General features: G+C 44.7%; 1 protein-coding gene across 1 annotated transcript; it reads left to right on the top strand.

Annotated features, from left to right (window-relative positions):
• The first annotated feature begins 10989 nt into the window (after window positions 1-10989).
• Window positions 10990-18271, top strand: MEOX1 (mesenchyme homeobox 1). Its single transcript, XM_035568412.2, has 3 exons — window positions 10990-11710; window positions 15913-16085; window positions 16911-18271. Exons 1-3 carry the CDS (start codon window positions 11275-11277, stop codon window positions 17031-17033), a joined length of 732 nt encoding a protein of 243 aa, XP_035424305.1. The 5' UTR covers window positions 10990-11274; the 3' UTR covers window positions 17034-18271.
• The last annotated feature ends 6099 nt before the right edge of the window (window positions 18272-24370 follow it).

Below are 24370 nucleotides of genomic sequence, written 5' to 3'. Positions count from 1 at the left end.
AAAATAAAAACAAAGGAGGCTACAGCCATGGGGCAAGGGATGGAGCTGGGGGGGGGGGGAGCACGAATTCAGCAAATCTGGGCCCAGTGGCCACACAGGATGCAAGGAGCCAAAAAGCTCAGCAGCTCAGGAGCTTGCCCTCGTCTTCCTGTTGCAAAAACAAGCCTTGACATTTCTGCTTTGAGAAAGCCAGAATAACTGCCCTGCCTGGAGCAGTGATTTCCTTCACCCTTCACCATGAGCTGTTGGGGCTGAACTTACTCGCTTTTGCTAGCTGACCACTGAGGCATTCACTTGGGGTTTTCTGAGCTACTCCACGTGCTCAGGGTGGGCTTCTTTCACGGCTTTGGTTTGCAGGTCCACAACCAAGTTTTGCCACTGGGTTCGTGCAAGGGCCCTGGCACTCCTGGGAACGCTCCCGGGAACGCTCCCACAAGCTGCGTGCTCCTGCAGTGCAGCCCCAGAGGCTTTTCAAAGTGCAAAACCGAATAACGTGCAATAACATAGCTCCTTAACAAAGTATCTGCAGGCTTTGTGCTGCGTTCTTAGTTTCCAGCAGAAAGAGGGAGGAGGAAGGCTGCATTTTATTTAAACCTTAGCTGCAGCTTTGCTGTTGAAAATCAGGGTCATTTAACCAAGACTCGCAGGTGGACATCTCCATCTGGTGGTGGGAATGGAAGTAGCTTTACAAAAATAATCCTGAAACGCTGTTTCATCCAAAGGTGAAAACATATTAAAATTACCTTCGTAAATGATTTTACAAGGCAAACTATGCTCGTTAGCAGCGTGCTAATGCAGAAAGGAATGCTTGTGGAAAACTGACCTCACATATGTCTGACGGTGCATCGTATAACGTAAGGATGCTGTGCTCACTTTTCCTTTTTACATACAATGATCTATATCCTGCACAGCATGAATAACTTCCTAATGTCTGTGTTTAAAGCATCTTTCAGTTATTTTGTTTGTTTGTTTTAGCTATTTTTAGAAGCATTTAAGATAGTTCTCTGTAATTCCATACAGAAAGCAAGACCTAAAACCTTGACTTCTCCTCAAGCCACTGTTACTTAAGTATTTAGGCGCTTTTAAAGTATTAATAAGTTAAGCATAGCCTATACAACCTGGTTAATTCTGCGCAGTTCTGCAATGTATATGATTTTTTTGTAACTATATTCTGGACAGCTCACATCCCCAGGTCCTGTCCCCCTGGCTCCACCAGCTCCATTAAAATCAGTTAAAATTATATTTAGATTTTTTTTTAAGTGATTAAAAAGTCTTTAGAAAAAAAGGATATTTTGTAATTTTTAAAGACCTCTAACTATTTAAACAAGACATTATTTTGTGCTGGATTGGCTGTTCATTCTTTTGTTTATTGCCCAGCACGAAATGGAAGCGAGCTGGAAGGCGTTGCAAGGCCAAGGGGAATGACTCAAAATCTCTTTAACTTATTTTTTTAGTTCTGGAACCTGATTTCAGCACAGCAGAACTTCCACCTCACGTTTCCTCCACGCCAGCAGATCTCCAGCCTGGGGGCTTCCACCCTGCACAAGGACATGGTGCCCCAGCCCCAGCTTGCCCTGCCCGGGGCAGTTCCCTTGCCTCTGGTAGGAGCTCGTGGAAGTTGTCTGCTATCATTTGAGACAGTAAATTCCATGATTTCATCTTTATTTAGCCTCAGTTTTCAGACTTTCAGATGATTTATTCTGCAGCATGCAGGAAGCTATAAATCGCTCCTTTATGTGTTAAAAAAATTAAAAAAAATCAATTGCCATTTGACATTTTACCTTACTGTTACTAACTTCTTTCAACTGCAATAAAACACCCGTCTGCTTTTTATTTTACAGGCAATTAGTAAGTCACCTTTTAAACATTTCTTTCCATTTTCTATTAAACCAGTTCCAGAATTAAAAGAAAAGAAAGCTGCTTTATGGCATTGAATTTACTGAAGAGATTTACCTGTAGCCTTGCAGAAACTTTCGGCTGACAGCCCGTCTTTGCCTGCTGGTTCAACGATATTACCTCAGTCCTTCCAGGTGTAGGTCATAGACAGGCTGTCACACTGATTTCTTTGTTATTGAAATTGCTATGGAAATTCTCACAAGTGTTACTGGTGCTTTTCACTGAAATTTTCAGGTGTCAAAAAATCTTTTTTTTTTTTTATGCTTTTCACCAGAATTTTCAAGTGTCAAAAAACTTATTATTTTTTTTAATCTGACACAAAAGCATATCAGTTATGTTTCAGATTCTCTGAATTTCCCAAAGGCTTGAAAAGACATTGACAACAGTGAGGAAAAAACCCTCCTGCTTGATTTCTTGTGGCACTGGCTGTAGGTGCAAAAAAGCTTCTATTTCCCTGTCCATGCAAAGATTTATTTCAGACTCCACAGCTTAACCCTTCCATTTTCCATGTTTTCAGTCTTAATCTCTTTCAACACCTTTTTCCACGCAAAGAGAGAGGCTGGCGAAGGGTCCCACAGCATCCCCTCATTTTCTGCCTGATGCTTTCCCAAAGCTTGGCAGAACAATTAAACTTGGGCACATTATTAAACGGAGAACCCATTCAATTGCATTGACAAGAGCTGCCAGCGGAGGGAGGTGTGGCACCGCTAACAATTAATTCCAGAACTAATTAGCAGCCTCAGGTCCCGGCTGCTCCAGCCCAGAGGCATCCAACAGCACAAGGCAAAAGCTGCGGGGCTCTGCACAGTTCCCACAGGGAATGCCGAGGGCTGGCTGCACTCCAGCTGCTCTCTAGGAGTCCATGGGACATCCTTAGCACCAGAATTCATGCTGCTCTCTTCCAAACCATCCCCCTCCCCCCCCCCAATTTTCCAAATAACAACACTTTAAAGAACACTTTTTATTCTTCCGTTTAATTTGCCTAATTTCAATGCCCAGAACAGTCATTAAGGTGAATTCATGCTCTTCTGGGAATCTTTTCCATAATTCTCATTTAACTGCATTTAGTGCAAAGCGCTCCAGCTCACGGAGCAAAGCAGCACCAAAGGATGGTCTCAAGAAAAGTTATGCAGAAGTCTAGCACTGAAAAAAGACATTAAAAAGCCTATCAGTTGGCAGACAATCTGCTGAAATTTATTTATCTTTTAGGCTCTCCAGAAACATATGGGATTCCTCTTACAACAAAAACTCCAAATGAAAATGTTGCACTCTGTCCCACCTCAAAACGCATGAACCATACACTGAAAATAAATATAGGTTTGTTAATCTATACCCACAAAAAAAATGGCTCAAAAAGTTTGAATGTTCTGTTCCTATCAGTTCCTTGGGGATACCATGGTTCCTGTTTCTTTAGTGTGGTCTGATGAAAACAACAGATGAGCTTTGCAATCTGCCAAAAGCTGAGCTAATTTTGTGTTTTTCAAAAAATTTCTCTGTCAGACTCTTTAACTCTTCCTTTGCTGACCCTCTCCCTTCCCCCAAATATTCGTTATTTCATAGAAAGCTTCTGGTGCCTTGGACCTCGTTCAGGACATTCAGCTCTTCGTGGAATAACCACAACAGCATGCACAGTGCAGGCAGGACTCTTTATGATTAAAAAAAATAAAAATAAAGTTTTTTGGTAAACGGTCTTTCCTGTCTTAAGAGTTAATGCTGAAGCTGGGACCCTCCTTGCTTTTATGACCTTTCGGGGAAAGGAGAATCCTCATCTTTACATGGCACTAGGCCTCAAATCCAGAAAAAATCCCACGCCACTGAAGGCGGGGAGGGAAGCAAGGAACCCAGAAGCTGGTGTCTGGACTCCCCAGCAGAGATTTCTGCTCCCTTAGCACACGGATGCTGAAACAACCGAACACGCTTTGCTTGCCAAGTCTTGAGGCACATATATATATATATCTATATGTATATATATATATATATATTTACCTGTTGTCATTCATATCCATCCCGTAACGGCAGAGAGAAACCAAACGATAATGTTTTAAGCAACTAGTACATAAATTCCAGTTAGCTGGGGAAAAATCCAAGGTAAAAAAACAAGCTGCATGCCTCTACCCAGCCTGGAAGTTACTGCGTCCAGTTCCCTGCTTTCAGTCACAGCAGCACCACCAAGTTTCTGAGGGTTTCACATCAACTTTTTGGAAACAAGACATTGCCAATGTCTCTGCCCGAGGTTTTTCCCCAGAGCTCAGGTAATCCTGCTAGTTGCTTGCTTGTCTTCTGCAGACTTTGGGTTTTGATCTTCGGCTCCCGTGTGTACTTACACAGCTGTGTGAAGCAGCAGCTCCTCCAGTGGGAAGAGCTGGGGCTTTGTTATCACCTCGGTACATGAGAAGCACCGGGAAAAAAACAAATTGAAAAGTGGCAAGGCCAAGTTGGAGCTCATTTACGCAATATTTTTCCTGCAGATGCAAGTGAGTTTTTGCTGTGTGTGAACCCTCTGAATCCCGCTAACCCGAGCCTGCTGCCATTTGCCCATGGCTCATCACATCTTGCATTTGCAAACCACCAACCCCCCATTGTAGTAAAAGCAATAATAATAGCAACCAAAACCAGTCATCTTTCAAACAAGAAGGTTAAAAGTGACAGATTATGCATCACGTAACGTGATTAAGCAGTTTCCAACTAGCGTTTTTTTCCTCTTACTATTCCTCCCAACTTAGAGCTGGCCGCCTGTCTCTTCTGCTTTTTGCTTCTCCTGCTCTCTGCCCTAAAATAAATTATCACATAAGTGTCTCTGAACATATCTTGGTGCTTCCTGTACCTGAAACATTTTTTTTTCACTACTGTGAAGCCATCAGATTTAATTAATACCGGAAATATTGACTTAGGGCTAAGAGAAACATTATCATTAAATCAGAATCCTTGCAGTAGTGGTGCCAGCTGTGGAGCGAGTCAGACACAGCCTCTGAGAAATATTTGATGGGACAGGGAAGGAAGGAGCGTGGCAGGAAAAAAGCCTCCACGGCTCCGCTCGGTGCTTTGGCTGCACAGCTCTGGCTGACTAACGAGGGCTGAACCCTTGGCGTGCACCAGGAATCCTACTGCCAGGGCCAAAACACGTTTAGGGGAAAACCTGAGAAAGTTAAAGAAAGTGAAAATTTCAGCACAGGCCACAAAAGAAAAGTAAAAAAGCAGCAGCAGAAGGACAGAAGTTGAAGACTGAAAAGAAAAGATGAACTGAAACAGAACAGTAGGGGATGAAGAGAGAAGCTGAGGAAAAAGCAAGGTATTTTAAAATACCTTACTTCACATTGTCAGGTTCTTAATCTTTTTAAGAGGTAGGAAGTTACAACCTCTTTTCAACAGTGTTATGTTCAGAGTGAGCATGTTATCGCATGCCTTAATTTGTAGAAAACTAAATAGAGAGGCTGAGAAACACAAAATGTGCAAGCGCTTTTAACGAAAAGGAGAACGAAAACATTAATTCCATGGCTATTCACTTCAAATCACCTTCACGTGCCAAAGAAGTCAGCAGTGTTGCACTACGTGACAAATACATTGCCTCAAAACTCAAGAGGTGCAACAGAAGCCTGGTTTAATGCACTTATTAATTTTGCAGCTGAAGCAGAAGCGTGATTTTTATGATGAAAAGGTGGCCAACAACAGATAACAGGATTTTTATTTTATTTACTGGGCTTTTGGCAAAATTCTTCCAGGCTAGAAGCACCCCTGTAACCTAGGGTATGCATTATACTACCTCAGCCTGAGAAGCTGGGTGTTTGGCATCTGCTCTCCAACATTATTTCTCTGACATCATATGTAATTGCTGCTCAAACTCTCCCTACAAACTGACTGAAAACCTGTTCCTAGAGGCTTGGAGAGAAGAAATATATCCTAAAACTGTGACGCCGCTATTACAAAGCCGCTGCCTTTTCGAGGAGTGACACAGACTTTCTCGCTCTCTGCATCTCCTCCCCCCCAAATCATCAAAACCCTAAAACTGGTTTCCTGCAAATACAGGCCTTTTAAACCAGACTAATTTGCCATATGGGATTACAGCAAAATGCAAGTTAATGTTTCCTGACATTTTGTCCAATACCTAATGTCCTTTAATACAGCTCTTTAACCACATAGCTCTTTAGCTTTCATTGGTAGGAGATCATCTTTCCCTTCTAGGTACGCTGCCTCTATTAGCCCGAGCTTTACACTTTTTCTGTTCTTTTATCCCTTCAGGATACCGAGAAAACTATTAAAATGACGGATAGACCCAAAGAGCCCATCTCTGGGCCTGGCATTTCCTTCCAGCTGGGTCCCAGCCCCTCGCAGGTGCTCGCTTCATCCCTGGCCCCACGTCCTCCAGGCTCCCCTGCAGCGGGGTGTGCACCACGAAGCCCCCGGCACCCGATTCTCCCCTCTCCCACCTTGTGCTTCGCCTTTTTGCACACTTCCTACCACACCTACCAACTACTAATTTCCCCAGCAGCACTGTGCACGATGGTTGTGGACGTCCCTGTTCTCAACACCTGCAGCCCGCCAGTTGCAACAAATGTGCCAGCAATTTTTAGCACATGCTGTGTTCTGCAAATCCAACTGCTGTGGTTTCTATTCCTGTAGATGTGTGTGTGTCCAATATTAAACCCTGCTACTGCCAGTGGCGTATCCCAAGACATCGTATGCACTGCAGTATTTATATACATATATACACTGCATATATATATAAGAGGGAGCTACTCAGCTACTTAGGAACACAAAATGAAGACCAGACACAGAATTGGGGACTCCTGTCTCCTAGGGCCCAGCTGTCATTGCAGGTCACCTCCTCTTTAGTAAGCGGACCAGATCTTGGTATTTGGGAGGAAAGCTTTCCTCTGTGAATTGCTTGATGTCTCTATGTCTCAGTTTACCATCCGCAACTTTACTGGGCAGTTGCTTCTTCTCAGAAGTGAAAACGCCCAGAGGATGAAGCAAACCCAGGGCCAGTTCCAGCCTTTTATTTGGCACACTCATCATCCTCCTTCCCTGCTCACGTGCTGACACCAACGCATTATTTAAATTTTGCAGACTCATGAAAGCAGACCAAGGATGAGATTGCCAAATGACCAGCCCTACATACGAGAACAGCTCAGTGAATAGGCAACAAAGATTTTTCCTCACAGTGCAGTGACTTACCCATGTGGCAGGAGATGACTTCCTAATGGAATATTGAACTGTCTCCAGGAGCATCTGCCATGCCTACAAGTGTGATGTTAGATCAGTGCCAGCGCACTTATCGTTGGGTCTTTGCTGATGCAGCAGCCCCAGCTGGCAGGATCATTTTCGTTCATTCCTATTTCTGAATTTCTTGCTGCAATGGATTTTGAGCCTATCGCATTCATCCTTTAGGGAAATGCTGCTGTTCAGCAGACATAGGATGTTTGGGAGTATTTTCAAGGCAGGTGCCAGGCACAGGGGAGCACAACAACATCTCACAGGTAATCCCTGTGAAACTGAGCTGCGTGATCCTGGGGTTTCCTTCTTCACTAAGAGAAGCTGCCCCAGTGGTCTCAGCTCGGTGCAGGGAGCTCTCATTCCCAGCGCTGCATCTTGGAGACAATTCAGAGCTCAGAAACGTGATTAAGAGGCCATGGTGATTGACTTAGAGGAAAGATGAAAAGTCTGAAACACGTCTGGCTTGTGTTTAAGATGACTTTACATAGCTATCAAAAAAAATTTAAAACTGGCTTGAATAATTGCTCTCCACCTGTGTAGTGCCAACAGGCTGTGATTCAGAATGATGAGATCGTCAGAAAAACTGAGAACTGGGTCTAGACACTAGGAAAGAGCAAAGAATTGTCATCCCCAAAGGGAAAAGGAAAGACAAATTGGGACACTTTCTTGGGTCTGGGCAATATCCTAGAAAATGTCTAGGAGAGAACAATAAAACCATTACCTGTGGGGAGACTAAGTAACAAACTTTTTCCATCCTTAATTTCTGCAGCTTAAGCACCAGCTTCCTGAATTTAGTAAGAAAATCATTGCCCATTTGTTGCTCTCCAGCTTTCTTCCATCAGTGCTAAAATGAGCAATGGAGTTCATTGTGAGGGCTCCTCCGTGCAAGGGGGAGATCCCCAGTCTTGGTCCAGGGCCCACATCGGGGAAAACTTACAAACTACTTCAGTGCATGCATGGCAGACCATACCATGGCATTGTTTAGTTTTTGTTTTGTTTTGTTTTCCAAAAATGTTTGGAGAACACTTTTAAAATGAAGGGTTTTAATAACTCGCAATTTAGTAGCTCATAAAAGTTCAAGAGGAAACCTCCATGCCTAGAGTTTTTTCCATGACAAGCATATATTTATTTATTTATTACATGTTTTACATGTAATATTTATTACATATTTTTCTTAAACTTCTGCTGCGATAAAAGTGTCGTTGGCACCTCTGCTGCAAAGGTAAACCTTCCTTGGCCTTGCGATCAGGGTAAAAATCTTTAATCTAAGAAATCAGTTTGGATTTTGGGTGCAGGAGCACCAGACAATGGCACTGGGTCAGGTGCAGAGCAGAGCAGAATGCTGCCCCAGCGAGCTCCATGCTCCAAGCAGCACAAGCCTGAAGGTGACTTAAAGGAGGGCTGCGTCCGCATGGCGTGAGATGGTTCGGGTCTGTCTACGTTAGGAAAGAAAATTGCCTTGCCAGAAAAAAGCAAGTGAAGGCACGGCACGACCTTTGTGGTTTTACCCTGCTGAAGTTATGCAAATTGCTGTGCAAGGTCTCGGGGTGAGCCAGAGCTCGGAGGCTTCCCAGTCTGGGAGATGGCGAGAAATGCTTTTCTGGGGAAGTCACAGTCTGACCTGACGAAGAGCTCAGAGAGAAATCCTCACCTCCCAGCCTTCGGCTTGTTAGGGGGGCATTCATCACAAAAAGCGGTCTCCATCCATCCCATTTTTCTCGCCCAGCGCAGAGTTTGACAGAAGAGATGTTGACTTTGCGGAGGTTAAAGGTGGCTGCCTTGTCCAACAAATGGGTTTTAGCAAGAGGGGAGGATTGTTGTTTTTTCTTCTTTCAGGAATGAAGTGTCAGGAAGATGTAGAGGGCAAACAAGCCCCCGCTGAGCAGCTGAGTGACAGCACCAGCTGCAGAGGGTGCTGGAGCAGTGCAAGACCTGGGGGTTCCCACATCTGGGGAGGGTTTGCCATCTCCTTTTCCCACATCTGAAGTCAGAGGAACAACAGAGAGAGCTCCACTGGGAAAACGGGGTCCAGGCAGTTTCGGTCAGAGTGCAAAGTGATGTGCAGGAACAGAGCCGTGCCCTACGGACAGACCCCTGCTCGGACCCCACGTGGCTTCCTGAACGGGAACCTAAACCTTGTCCTGCCTGAACCAAATATTACATCGACAGACAATCTCCCTTCCCTCCTATTCCCCCAAAGACGTACGTGGACAGAAATGGGATATAGGTGATTGTATGATTAGCTGGACCATAAGTAGGATTGGAAAACAGCAGACCTAGGCTGGAGTTCATACAAACTCCTAATAACCCCTGTGACTCCAGCAAGTGGGCATTTTACATATGACACCACACACAGAGGATGTCAAAGAAATACTTTGCATTGGCAAAAACAGTCTGGACTCTGACTTGGATTCTGCCAGCACCCAGAACAGTTGCAGCATTCATAAATTCCTTACAGCCTGGCCTTTTGGACAGAGCAGTCTGGGGCTTTCCTCCTGCCGGTCAGTGGGAAACTTGTGAATGTTTCTTCTCCACTATGACACAGCAACTGATTTAATTATTTAAGGAGGGATCTTCTGAGAGGGTGAATCAGATATGCAGTATTTTGCAAGAAAGTCAAGATCCATGTGGAAATAAAACAGAGTTTGAGGTTCCTGTTCAGAAAGATCTGAACTAAAGCCCACTTATTTTTTTGGAAAAGCCCAAGCTCTAAGACCCAACAGGTATCAGGATGAGTACACCTTTTTTCCCCGATTCCTTGAAATTTTACAATTCTGGATTATACAGAAGCCAAATAAAAGTAGCACATAAAGCCCTGGGAAAAAACCTGGGGCTCCACGTCCATCTGGTAAATCTCTCTGTGTCTGTGAGAGAACACAAACCTCAGCCCAAATGGTGGGAGGAGACGGAAAAGACGTGCACACCGTGTAGCAAGGCGTAGCGGAGTAAGTGCTGGAAATGGTTGCAAGAAGGTTACAGAAACATGGAACATGTGCATGCAGAAATTATCATCAAAAACACGGAGAAAAGCCTTGCGAGAAGTTGCAGTAACCCTCGTGTGGCTCTTCAGCAGGGTTTGGGGCATTCCCAGCTGCCACACCTCTGTGAAAAAGGGATTGAGAGCAGCTTCCCTGCTAATGCCCTTCCAACTGTGATGGCTCTAGGATCTAAGAATCTGCTTTCTGTTAGGAAAAACTATAAAACTTTCAACAAAAGATGAAAAACATGTCTCGCATTGGCATAAAAGCAGGAGATTTCCTTGGAGGAAGGAGTGGCATACTGAAAATTCCCTGGAAAGTAGAATGCAGAAAGAATAACTGCCAGTGGCAGCAAGCTCTGACTATCAGCAAATACAAGGGTTATAAAGCTAACAACAAAAGAAATCCCTCCAAAATGTGCACATGTATACAAGCCAGACTCAATACTTTCTTAAAACTAATGATTGGGCCTTAAATCATTTACAATCAATGAAGTACTTTCTTACTTTTATTTTCCACTTTAGTTCTTGAAATTTGGCATCTGTTGAATCCTGTATTAGGGTTTTTTCCAAATGCAAGACCTGGGGAATTTTGTTAACAGTGCAATAAAAATAACTTCATAGCGTTACAGGGAAACATTAAAGCCTCTTTGTATGTGTGTGTGTGTGTGCTGCTCTTTCCTTTTTTTTTTTTCCTCAAAAAAAAAAAATACAGACATTGTTTCTTTAAAAGTCTCCATCTGCAAATCCCATTAGATGTGCATATAAGGTTTCGGATGATTAATAGGTGCCTGCTTTGCTTTGGTTGGAGGGAGCGGGTGTGTGTACGTTAACCCCTCCCTCCCCTCTCTCACATTTCACTTCACAAACTTGTCACTCTCTCCCCAGCACGGTATTTAAAAAGTGTTTCACTCATGTCCAGCACTTCACAAGGAAGCAAGCTTCAGGCCTTGGGAAATAATTCAGGGCAATCACTGCCTAGATCTGGTTACTCTTTTCCAGTCGGGACAATGAAGACTTTTAGAAGAGTTCCCAAAATAACAAGTCTGCAACAGCCCCAAAGCCACAAACAAACTGTTGTTTAGAGAGGAAATCTATCCCGTAACGTTGGAAAATTTCCCCTCTTCCGATTGCAAAGCCTGAGCTGCAACCGGCCCCAAGCACCGGAGCGTGGACGGCGCTGGAGGCAAATGGATCCCACCATCAGCAGCTGCATGCGCGGTCCCCAGGCTCCAGCCCCGCTCTGGGGGTGCCTGCGGAGCACCCGTGCGGACGTCCCCACAGCCGCGGGGCTGAGCCACTACCCGCCGGCACCCTTCTCCTTCCATCAAAAGTCAGATTTTGCTGCCTACTCTGATTTCTCAGCCTCCTGCCTGGTGACGGCTCCGCAGAGCTTCCCGCCCGAGGAGCAGCACCCTTCTTTCCACCACCCCGACTGGCACCAAGCGGCAAGCGAAGCCCGAAGACGGCTGAATCCAGGACTGGCCTTGGCTTCTGGGGAGTCAGAAGGCGGCAGCCCAAACCTTGTGAGTGCGGCGATGGGCATGAATGAAGAGTATGAGGCGCCGGTAAGCGCTGCGATCGAGACAGAGAAAAAGACATCCAAAAGAAAAAAGGAGAACTCAGGTAGGTGGCGTGAAAGCAGGGATGTGGGATGGTATGGGCTGTAGCATGAGAGCACCTACAAGGTTAGAACTAAAGCTGATGAAGAAAGCGTTTTGCAGTTCTTGACTAGGGAACCCACACAGTAACATCATCGAAATGAAGTTCCTTGTTCCTTGATGACCTCCGGTGTTTGTTTCACTCCTGCAGGTCTTGTTAACTGACCGAGGTGTTTTATGCACCAGCACATGGCAAATTTGCTGTAACTAAGCAGGAATCACAAGGTGTGTGGACACTGAGCTCAGAGTCCTAGGTTGTGGAGTTACATCTTGGATACCTGCCATTTGCCCAAGTGTGTGAGAACGGGAGTCAAAGGGCAAAGATCCCTCATCTTCAGCTGCCTGGGCTAGCTGGAAATACAGTACCAGGGTTTTGACATCTCAGTTCATAGCATAAGACGCATCAAAGTCTCCCTTTAGGTACAAATTGTGTTTGGCCTCACTGAATATTGAATGTTTTTACTGCAAAACAGGAGATACCAAAAGTTTGCCCATCTGTGCAACGTCCTAACCATGTGGAAAACAACGTAGATGGTTTTCATTGCGTCATCCTAGCTAGCAAAACACTTTTTTTCTACAGTACCATATTCAATAACCTCTGAATTGCTGCTATTTCAAATCCAGACATGCGAAATATGCGTAAATTGTTTTCTCCTAAGGAAGTTGTTCAAAAATGTGACGTTTATACGCATTCATTTGCTATAGTATTCATTTACAAACCAGTATGCTTTTCCCCACAGCATTATTATGAAGCAGGGAATATTTTCCAGCATCCCTATTTTATGGTTAGAGAACTGAGACACAGAGAGACATTTATTTGATGTAAAAATAATAAAAAAGCTTTTCAATCCTTAAAACTTTCTTTGAAGCAAGGATAGATTCAGAACCGCTAGAGAACAGCTTTGTTGTGGCAATAGCAACAGTGGCATCTACTACAAGCATGCATGTACGAATGCACACACCCCCTTCCCTTCCTCTACAAGCTTTAATTATTTAGATGCTATATTCGGTCCCGACTTCCCAGGCTCAGCAAATGGCCTGAAGACAGCAAATAACCTAGGGTGAGCTTTCACAGCTACCCCTGCAGCCCTGCCACAAGCCACAGCTATTAGCATTCACAAATCTTTTTCTTGCAGAGGGCTCCAAGTATTCAATACTGCACAACCTAGCAAATAATTTATAGAAATGCCTTTGTAATTACAGCATTAAAGAGGCTAGAAGGCTTTATAATGACTTCGGGTTTAATACATCTATCATATACTACAAAGTAAAAAACATAAGTCAATCAGTAAGGAAACTCCAAAGCTCTAAATTGATCTTTAAAACCAAAAGATAAGAATTAAAACCTTAGGAAGAGTCACTTTAGAAGTGAACTAGTTTTCAGGTGAAAGTTGGGTCTAAAGAAACACCTTGGGTCTAAAAATACACTGGTTTTTTCATGCTAAATGTTTTTTAGAATGACTAGTTGCAGATAGTTTGGATATCCCAACCTTCTCACCACATAAGCTGAAGAATAAGGCAGCAAGAAACAGGTCTTAGTATAATTATATATATATTATATATAATAACATAGAATATGATAATAATTCAGACGCCTTTATTATTATGGGAATGAAATAATACAGAACGTTAATCAGAAAGTGGTGCATAATGACTAACTCCCTTAACCACAAATAGGTGTATGTTGTTGACTTTCAGCCCTTGACTGAAGAATTCTGGGGGAGGAAAAAAAAAAGGTGAGAATGTGTAGATCAGAGCTGAATTCTGGCCTGCCATTCTTTCTCCCTCATGCCACTGACTAAAGAGGGTTTTCTAGGCTTGCAATACCCATTTAGAGTCATGGAGGTGTAAAAAGCAGTACGTAAGAGCAAACAGCAGCAGGTAGCAGCTGAAAACTTGAGGAAGACAGAAAAGGAGAGCACAGGCAGGTCCCCAGGCAATGTAAAGGGATCTGGGGGCAGAACTTCATCTGTCCCAGCCCCCTGTGTGCACCCTCTGCCGAGCATCCTTCCAGGAGGTGCTCACTGAAGTAACTGCTGGTTACTTTATCATCAGCTGCCAAACGAATCAGCTATTCATGAAGTCACTTCACTTGGCCAACGTTCCTGAGAGCTTTCAGAATTTTATGTTCCATGACAGCAAAATCCATCTTACCACTTGATTTAACCACTTCCAATAAATATACCCTCAAAGTCTTTAGTATAGGGAAAAAGTAACGTGCGGATGCTTCAGATTTTTATTACACTTTCTTCTACTAAGGAAAAAATTGCACGCGCTGGCAAGAGTTTGCAGGACAACAAACACCACGTGCCTTGCTCAGGGCTGTGGATCACCACAAGCATTACCAAGCAGGCAGCATCCCGTGTTACAGGCATTAGTCAGTCCCATGCTTCCATGTTTAAACTACTGCGAGTGATACAGACACCATCTCTGGTGCCCAAATTCTGCACATGCACAGTGCAGAGTCCTTGTGCCTTCCTCGAAAGCACTTTTTACCAGCCAGCCATAGAACTCTCTACCTTATGTCTCTTTGCAATGCCATATGGGGCAGAGCCTGCTCTGGTCCCAGAGACACTTAGCTATTTAAAACGATTCATATAATTAATTAGAGATGAAGAGCAGTGACACCCTTAGAGAGGATGCCCTTTGCAGAGGGGCAAGTGGTGAACTCCCATGTGTATCCAGCATGGGGATCCATGCTTCAACTCCTACATAGCCACTGCCCTCCCCAAAGCCCCATTTGTTTTGGGGAATGCAGTGAGGCTGGTGTTTGGTGAGAGATTGGAACCAAGAGGATCAGGAGCCAGGACAATGCTGATGTCCCTGCCCATGGCAGGGGGATTGGAATTAGATGGTCTTTAAGGTGTCTTCCAACCCAAACTGTTTTATGATTCTATGCAAACAGGACTAATTGCCTTGAAATGGAGGGCAGTACAGCTGCAGCACGTGGTGCACTGCTCCTGTGCACATCATCACTAACGTGAGCTATATTCAATTTCTCTGTTCCTCATGGGCAGAGCTAAGATCAGACAAATCGCAAAGCCTTCAACCACACAGATTTTTTCAGCAAGGAAAAAGACACCTAGAAGATGCTCATTTCATGCTCATTGCTACTGCTTTGTATACCATTTCTGTGTAGAAACTGTATGCGCCAGGATGTATGGTAATGCTAGGACATGTGAAACTTCATTGCACACTAATTACACACAAGAATTAAGTAATTAGCACCCAACATAACAGAAATGTTACTAACTTGTTCAGTTTGCGGAGTCTAGCCAATTGCAGGAGCAAAAGAGGAGGGAGAAGAGGCCAGGAACACCAACTGCCTGAAAGACTGGCACAGCTTTGGCTTTGCTCACAAAGCAAGAGTATTTTTCCTTGTGCTGCATGGAGATTCTTCACAAGCATTTCTTTAAAAAACAGGAGAACGTAATAATAATAATTAAAAAAGACTGCCGCCTTTTCAGGCAAAGTCAGTTTGCGTTCACTTTTTGGCGTAATTGGTGCAGCATCCCTTTGGCTATGGCTTGAAATTTAGCTTTAGAAATACAGCTCCTAACCACAGGGATGGTTCTGAAGCCAGTCATACAGGTGCCAGCTCTCCTTCTGGCAGTTGTTCAGCACGGACTTGAAGCAGATGAGTGCCTGAAGCACCTTGCACGGACGCCGGCTCTCTGGCGTTGCTCATTTTCCCACATTCTCCCCTCCCAGTGTTCCCAGGCCTTCTGCTAGCCCAGGGTGCTTCCTCAGCAGCTTCACCCTACCCCTTGCACCACAGGAGGTCACCGTGCACTCACTGCACAGCGCCCGTCCTGCACAAAGCGCTGCCTCTGCTGCCAGTTGCTTGGCAGTCTGCAAAGCGAAAACTGGGGGAGTGATAACACGTGCGTATGGAACGAAAGAGGTGGGGAAGGAAATTATTGATAGCACTTCATAGATGTGATGAGAGCTCCCATCCCATGGCTGCTCACTACAGACCTTGCAGACCCAGCCTGTGCTCCTGTGCTTTGGGCGATGCTCCACGTCCCACCTTCACCCCTTAAACCAAAGGCTGACAACGCCATGCTGAGCTCATGGGGCACAACGCACACTTTTACACCCGATCTCTGCAATGCACGCGCTCGCACGGGTCAAGGTAACTGCAAATTCTGTGTGCTTGCCCCTTAGAAAACCAGAACTCGAGCAACAAGGCAGAAAGCAGCAGCAAGTCGCGGAAGGAAAGGACGGCTTTCACAAAGGAGCAGCTACGGGAGCTGGAGGCTGAATTTGCCCACCACAACTACTTGACAAGGCTCAGGAGATACGAGATAGCTGTGAACCTGGACCTCACCGAAAGACAAGTACTTCCCCAACCCCTTGCTCCCCACCTTCTTCCTCCCCCACAACTTCTCCCTAAAGCTATGAAGCAGACTGGTTACTCGAGGGGGTATAATGCAATGGCACAGAGGTATTTTAATACAAAACTTCTGTGGTCTTTTGAAACAAGTGTTAAAAAATTCTATAAGTACTTAATACATGTAATTCTGTGTCTCTAAACTAAAAAAAATGATGACATTTAGGAATAACTGGCACCTACTGAGTTGTTGTTTACCACCACCCCTTGGTACATGCTATATCGAGGCCTACAGATGGAATACAGATATCACCTTAGACTCTAATTACCAGGACATAATTGGGATGGCACATTTGATATGTGTCCTTCCCGGGTCAGGTGGTATTTCAAGGTGATGAGGGAAGACAAGAATGCAAAGTTTAGCGGAGGCAGATATTTCTCTCTTCTCACTAGGATCTCAGTCAGGGTTTCCTTCTCAAGCTTGGTGTAGAGGAATTGCTCAATTAAGTCAAGATGATTGCAATTCCTGAAGGATTAGACTGGCTGGGGTGGATGTTAAAAGGCGCACTGTACGCATTGGATTGGCATGTATAGCTGACAGATGCCAGGCAAAGCACTTGTGCTACCTCTGTTGGTCTCAGTAACATCCTCCTGGAACAGCTTAGAGAGAACTGTTCCTGCCTTCGTTAGAGGGAGAGCACTTAAACTTGTGAGGTTCCTTCCAATTTTTCTTCCAGAATTTCACGAAACACGTCTGTTGATATATATGCATAGGTCTGCTTAGACAGCTCAGCCTGAGGTCATAATTCATCATCTCCTTTTCATCACCCAGGTCAAAGTATGGTTTCAAAACAGAAGAATGAAGTGGAAACGCGTTAAGGGGGGGCAGCCCGTGTCCCCCCACGAACACGACACGGAGGACATGGACTCTGCTGCCTCCCCCAGCTCTGACTAGCACCTGCAGCAGCGAGAGGAGCACAGGGAGAGGAACTGGACAGAGAGCAGGCACGACACTGCCACGGGTCAGCTACGGCACCGTGCCACGGCCCTGCCTGCAAAACCCGTGGTGCTGAGCCTTCGAAAGGAGTACGATGCTGTAGCTGGCAGAGGCAATCAAAGGGCACGGGGGGAAAAAGCCAAAGGAGAGCAGGACTTTGATTTTCATCTGAATGAATCTAGCTCTCTGGACATGTCTCGCTGCCACGGGTCTACCTTCAGAATAAAAGCTAAGAACCACTGTATATAAAGCAGGAGTAATGTTGCTTAGGCTCTCGAACACTTAGAAAATACGGGCTATCAGGCAGAAAGAAAGGGTCCAGCTGGTGACAGTGCAACTGTGTTGTCATCCAGCCTCTCCCTGGCCACTTCTACTCATTCTGCACTTGGACTTGGCAAGGCACATTCTGTTCTCCCTGTACTTTCCTCTAAGAGAAATGAGTGCTTTGATGAACTGAAACCAGAACTAAAACCGGTTCTGGTTTGGGACCAGAACTATATACACAATTCTGCTGACCAGCCTGAGGAGAGCTGGCTTCCCATTCACAGCCCGAGAGGACAGGTGCCTTGCTGATGGTAGCGATTTGCAGAGGGATATTTCTTCCAAGCTTACTATAAACCCTGAAATCAAATTCCTAGATATCCCAGATATTCCCAGATTTAAGTCTGAAATGTTTTTTCAAAGCAGCCATTACCAACTATCACAGCAGGTTCTCTGAATGCAATAGCTTTCACTATTTTATTTTCCACATTCACATCTGTTTAAATGAAGGAAAACTGCTCCTTAATGCTGCATTTCTTTTGCATTTAGGAAATCTCTCTGGATACCCAGTTTTCCTTGTGAATCCAGGATTGTCAGGAGGAGCAGAAAATGTTCTGCGGAGTGATTTAGCCAAGTTTACTATCTACAAATTCTTGTTTCATTTTCCATTGGAGACAAAACTTTCCTCAGAATAAACATGCATACGTCTATATTTAAACTACATACAAATACATCTGTTAATCCAGGTATTGTGTGGATTTACACTTAACTACTTAGACTTCTAAATCAATATTTGTTTATGAAATTTACAGTTATGTGACCATCTTAGCCCTTTTTGCAAACTTTCTATGAATAGGTTATTTCTGTGATTTTTCTTTGTTAATGTTCGCAACCGATCAGATATGTCATACAAATGAAAAGTAGCTGTGCTCTTCAAAACATGCCAACTTCTTGTGTCTTTTCTGTACTTCCATTTTGGTTTTAATCTGTGTTTGATCACCTCCACCTTTGAAGGGGTTTGACCGACCCCAGGGCACTTTACTAGAGATCTTTAAAGCCACTAAAACTGACACAGCCAGCTGCCCCTATTTCTTGTGTAAATAGAAGGTAAAAGCAGCTTTCCAGGACAGGATCACAAATTGCCATGGCACCACCCAATATCTGAACACCACTTCCACTTGAAATTGCCCCCCTTCCAGCCAAAACATGTAATACCTCTAATTATGAAGTTTTAGGAAAGCATAGCATCTGCTGCCATTTCTTTTGTCTTCTTGTTTAATGTGTTCCAATGCAATTTTGCCATATTTTAAACAGACTTTTACACTGGCATACCATATAATGGCTATTGAGAATACCAAAATTTGTGCTTAAATATTTGAAAGATTATCACAGCTTGCAGCTTGGCATACTGTTATACTATCTTCCTTCACCTTACTCTGAACTGCTGTTGGGCTTTAGCATGATCTGCAGATATGCTGGATATAAAGCTGCATATCTGCATGATATACTTGTAAAGTAAACCATGGTTGTCCCACTTGTAAAAGACCTCAAAGTAGATTAATAAGAATGTTTCTTTTGCAACAGATGCTGGATTCTTTTCAAAGAACTGAGAATCACTGTATCTAGTAGGAAAATTGGAGTTGGACTTGATGATGCTTGCTTTTAATGCAAACTAATGGTAAATAATAAGGTAAAATAATTAAGAGCGTACTTTTTCTCTCTGGGGGCTATATCTATGATATAATCTTCAGATCTTCACAGAAAGGGAATATCACCCATTTTCCATCCAAATGGACTGTCCATGTGTGATGTTTCCATAGGACACCTTGCAGATAGGCCAGACCCCAAGTACTCCAGCAGCAATAAGCTCAGGTGTGATTTGACAAGTGGTGTTATTTGGGTTACAAACTGGTGTTAAAAATAGGTTACCAACCTCACTATCCACGTTACAGAAAATAAGTAAAAATAAAATAAAAATGTGCCCATGCACAAATGAGAAGCTGCTACGGTTTATCATATAACAGTAGAAATTGCCTATGGCTCCTCTTAAACCTTGGTGCTTCTGCTTAAGCTCCTGACTAGGTTCACTGGTTTAGCTCGAGCTCTTTGCAGCACCAAGGAAGCTGCTGTTGGGGGTAACTCCAGTGCTACCCTCGACATCTGCTCCCCTCTGCAGGCACAGAGAGCACCACAGGGCAGGAGCTTGGGTACTCATTTCCTTGTGAGCTCTTAAAGGAGCTCCACACCACACATCATCCCGCTGCCGCCTCCCCGCTGGGGTCTGGAAGCTTGCAAGCTGCAGAAGCAGCTTCTTTGCGGATGAAAACTTCTGGGCTCTTGGCTACCAACATAAACTAAAATCAGAAAGAAAGGTAATAAATCTTCCCTCTCATTGAAGCTGCTAACAGTAGCTTATTGCATCCTAATTCACTTATGAGCAAGTCAATGGGACCTCACTCGGCACCCAGAATTACAGCTCGGACGCAGTTCTCATGCTGGCTGTGGGGCTACAGCCCCACACCTGCGAGAGCATTTTACGTTAGGCAGCTTCCACATCAAACCATCTGCTTGTCCCGAGCCCTCGGTGCTTTGGGAAGGAGCGCTTCGCTCCCGACATCAAAGCCTCTGACCCCTGAACCCTCGGTGCCAAGAGGCTCTCAGGGAAAGTCTGTCTGGGAGCAAAATCTCTGACCTGCAATTATTTCTCCCAGAAATCCACACGGGCTTTATTCTCCTCGCGGAAGGGAAGGCAGCTACCTGGGGATGTCTGACGATGCTTCCCATGCCTGACTCGCAATAAATCTCTCACCCGCCTAGCTCAGGGAAGGGCTGGCGGGTTTTCCACAGAGCTGCAAGACTTTCCTCCCATGCAAAGCCAGTGCAAGCTGTCTGCAGGGACCGGGGAGATCTGTATAAACCCGAAAATATGTGCTGCAGCCCTTTATGTCTGCGCTGCCCCTCCTAGCTACAGGAAGAGAAGCACCCTCCTTGCAGTCATAGACTTTGTGGACCTTTCAGCTACCTAGCCGGATGCCAACATAGCAGATGCTCTAATTTGGTTTGTGTGTCCTCTGTCACTAGCCTTCGGTTTCTCTGTGGCTTTCCACAACACTGAGCTGGCAGTTTCCAAGTCATGGATCTGCTTGGGCAACTCCAGCTGCTGCCCAGAGGTAGGTGGGACTAACTCAGGGGCTGCCCCTCTGTAAATGTGAATTCCTGAATGAATGTAGACACTCACCAAAGGAACGACAAAATATAAAGGCTACCAGTTCTAAAAGTCCTGTTTATTTTTATTTACTGAGGCTAATTTTTTTATGTTATTTTTTAATGCTAATTTTTAATGTTTATGTCAAAATGTTTTCAGACATATTACAGTTGATTCAAAGAGATGATGCTATACACCATCCAGTCAGATGCTTCAGTGGTTTTACAAGAGACTCTAGTATTAATAAAATAGATATGAAGCTAGCAGTAATTAACTGTCAACATAGCTGAACCTCGTGTGCACAGCTATGAGATTACCGTGCTATCAAAGAACTCCCCTGAAGCTTTTGTGCCGGCCTCATTTGTTAACCTTCCAAGAGTTCTTTCAGAGCTGAACAATAAAGGTCATCTTTAGCCACCTGAGAAAAGTTTATGTTCTGAATACCTGTTTCAAAAGAAAAGATTATAAATCATTCCCTAGCAGTCATTACCACTTTGCAGTAAACGAGCGGAGCTGAAGGAAGCACCCGATTCTTATCTTGGAAGCATTTGTATTCCTTTCCCCAGGGAGCAGAGCTTTGGAGATCTGTGGCAGTTTTATGTCAGCAGGCCCGTGGCCAGCCTTGGGAAGAGGTTCTTCCTTTGAAGCATTTCACCTTGCAGTGCTTTGGCATTTGCTGCAGACAGAATGAACTCTCCCTAGTGATTTTCTACCATCACAAGGCTCAGACACCTTGCACATGCCACTAGAAGCAGCAAAGCACCAGCCGGGGACGGTGTTTGATTATTTTTATTCACCTTGTTTGTTTTTTCTTTCCACCCCATATGTTTCTATTTGTCACTTACTGATCACAAACATCTCATCACCAGACTCTCCAAACATCTACCCAAATTGCCTTAGAGTTGATAGGATCCTAGGTGAGACCCTTGGAGGGCTCTCCCTGGGTCCAAGCAGCAGAACATTGTCCTTCCCATGCGCTTCAGCTCAGAAACGGGCTTCCTATGAGCCTCCTGAAATTGCTGCTGTGACCAGCGATCGCTGGAGTCCAGGAGTTAGCACGCTGGTGGGGAATTTCCTACCGCTTTGTCACATCTTGCAAGGAGAGGGAGATACGTTGCAGCTAGATGGGAACTGGGTTGCACTAAATGAGCGACTTGTCCTCAATTACAAGCTCCACCTAGCGAGAGGCTCTTACAGCACACGGTGGCATCAGCCTTCGTAAATTATTGCTGTGCCTGGAGCAACCAGACCTTTCCCATATACCGTACCTCCTGCTGCTGCAAATCTCCGCCTGCCCGAGAAGGAGCCTTTCTCTGTCAGGATTACAAGCTGGTGAAAGGCCGGAGGAGCGGAGACTTGCTCACAACTGCACTTTTCACCGAGGCTGGTAATAAAAGGTGTCCAATAAAAACACGACACTTCCTTTTCCATAAGGTATTACTTAAGTGGATATGACTGTATTTCATCATGGAGACAGCAGAGTGAAAAATTGGAAGCAACAGCTCCATTTCCCTTCAAACACTTTTTTAAAGCTATGACATATCCTTGCTAATGTTTTCTTAAACCACCTGCTTGGACTTTTCCCTGACAGCATAAAAGGCAAAAATTGTGGAGAGAAGAGGAGCACAGCACAATGGCGAAGCTGTTTGAATCGCCCATTTGTAACTCAGAAATGCTGTGATGCATTCCGCAACTCCTCCAGGAGGCTTATTGCAAGGGTTTGTATAGATCTATGTTTATATAGGTAGATGTATAGATATACGTATCTGATAGGGCCATGTGAAAGCATTGCCCCACAACTCTTAGGGTTGGCATTTCCTTCTTATTAATCATGATAATAATCCTGCAGTTTCTTACAGAATTAGGAGCTGTCCCCTTCCACCTTTCTAAGGCCAAGTACGATCAGGTCTTGAACTCAGTTTCTCCTGTGCATTTTATATTTTTGACTTCTATTACAAGTATTTAAGCCCATTACTTCCTGGGCCTAGGGGAGTCGCACCAAGGCATTAATCTCTGCTGAGATGCTGCTGTGCTGTAGAAGCACTCTCTGTCAGTGCAATGTGAAAAAAAAAACTAGCTTGCCATTTTTCTCTTTTCACTGGATACACCTTATCATATGACTAGCAAAGCCTAATGTTTTGCTAAGGAGTGCAAAGGTTAACGCACACCAGATGGCAGAGAACCGTGTTTCTGGGGAGGCTGGAGAAACGCTCAGCTGAAAATGCATCAGGCTGCAAAGCCGAGGCAAAAGCATCAGAGGATTCTCAGCATTTGACACAGAAAAATCTAGTCTGAATTCAAATCCCTGAAAGTCCAACTGCCTCTTAAACACCTATAGAGCTGCCCTGTCTCATGGAGCACCACATTTTGCATAACACATTGAGACCAATGGGCAGCTTGAGTATCTGCATAACTTGCAGTCATGAGTATTTCCATGACTCGCAAAGCCCTCTCCTAGGTCACAAGCAGCGTGCGTGGCGCTGAGCTCACAGTGCTGGTTTAGCTTCATGACAAGAGCAGTGGAAATGGCATGCTACCAGCATGAAAGCAGAGGTCTTGGGGATGGCCCGAGCTCCACTTGATCACCTTTATATCGTGCTGCTATCGTCATCCCAAACACTCTGCCTTTCCTAACCCAGGACTCATTCTCCCAAGGATTCAGTATTGCTTCACACCGCAGCCACTGGGAAGTGACTCATTTCAGTGCCTTCAGCAACAAAGCAGCGCCTGGGGGCACAGAGATGTCACAGCTGCCCCCAGCCAGCACGCAGGGTGCTGAGGCACGCATGTGCCCAGCAGCTGGTGCAGGTTTCTCCTCCAGCAATCCTGCAAGCTCCCAGCCCGTCCCAGGCTAACGAGGGCAGCCCTTGAAACCCCAAGGACAGGCACAGCATGACTAACAAACCAAAGCCTGGAAAACAGAACCATTTTAGGAATCACTTTATAGCCAGAGACATCGACTGGGTCATATTCTACACAAGCAAAGCTTCCAAATCCTACTTCCAGTAGAGTTTCCTATGCAGGGAGCCAAGCACACACAGCGGATCAGGGCAGCTTATAGAGCAGACGCATGATTTTTCTGTTACTGCGCTTTATTCCCCCCCCACCTCTAGCTGCACTCCTATTGAGTTTCATCAGCCACTATCTCGTATTTTGGGTAATTCCTTTCCCCTGGGGATAGCACACTGCCCCTTCAAGAAATATTATATGTCTGCATTAGTGACTGGACTCCGAGTACTGGATCCATGTAGCACTTCTAAGCAGATAGACAGGAAATCCATTTTCTTTCAGTGATTACAGTAGAAGGGCTTCTGTCTGACTGGAACTTGCCTGGTGTGGCTGTAAAACAATCTGAGCACCAGGCTATCACCTTTCAGACTATATTTGTGAATTACGACGGGGCAGTTTCCACTGCAGCGCTGGGTAGGGGCAGGTGTCTGCAGAGCCCTCCGACTTCCTTTCCCCATCCTTCCCAGCACAATGCCACATTGTTTTAATTTGTGCATGAAGGAAGGGTTTTCATCGAGGGCCAGACTTTTACACCACTATTCCATCCTTCTATAGTGTAACATTTTTTATTCTTTTTTCTTGGTATTTTATTTTTAAAATAACTTTTACCCAAGGGTAAGCAGCTGGATGTCTGGAAGCCCCTTTGGGAACAGATTGCAGAGATAATGGGAGTGAGTAACAGAGAGGATGGTGACTTCATACCACAGACGCTTGAGTCATGTTTCTTTTTCTTTCCTTTTTGGAGAAGAAAACATTTTTCAAGCCTCCCTCTACCACACTGTGGGTCCCCGACTTTGGAGCAAGAAACAGATGAATTGAC

The sequence above is a fragment of the Cygnus atratus genome, chromosome 25 (assembly GCF_013377495.2).
Source record: "Cygnus atratus isolate AKBS03 ecotype Queensland, Australia chromosome 25, CAtr_DNAZoo_HiC_assembly, whole genome shotgun sequence".
Taxonomy (NCBI): Eukaryota; Metazoa; Chordata; class Aves; order Anseriformes; family Anatidae; genus Cygnus; species Cygnus atratus.
The sequence above is the reverse complement of the archived record's forward strand: the minus strand, read 5'-3'. Positions and strand labels throughout refer to the sequence as shown.

Bases quoted from the DNA above. Each gene is read 5' to 3' on its own strand.
- MEOX1 (XM_035568412.2), top strand. From the start codon at position 11,275: ATGGATCCCACCATCAGCAGCTGCATGCGCGGTCCCCAGGCTCCAGCC. The intron at 11,711-15,912 runs GTAGGTGGCGTG...CTTGCCCCTTAG, and splicing joins AAGAAAAAAGGAGAACTCAG to AAAACCAGAACTCGAGCAAC. The intron at 16,086-16,910 runs GTACTTCCCCAA...TTCATCACCCAG, and splicing joins TGGACCTCACCGAAAGACAA to GTCAAAGTATGGTTTCAAAA.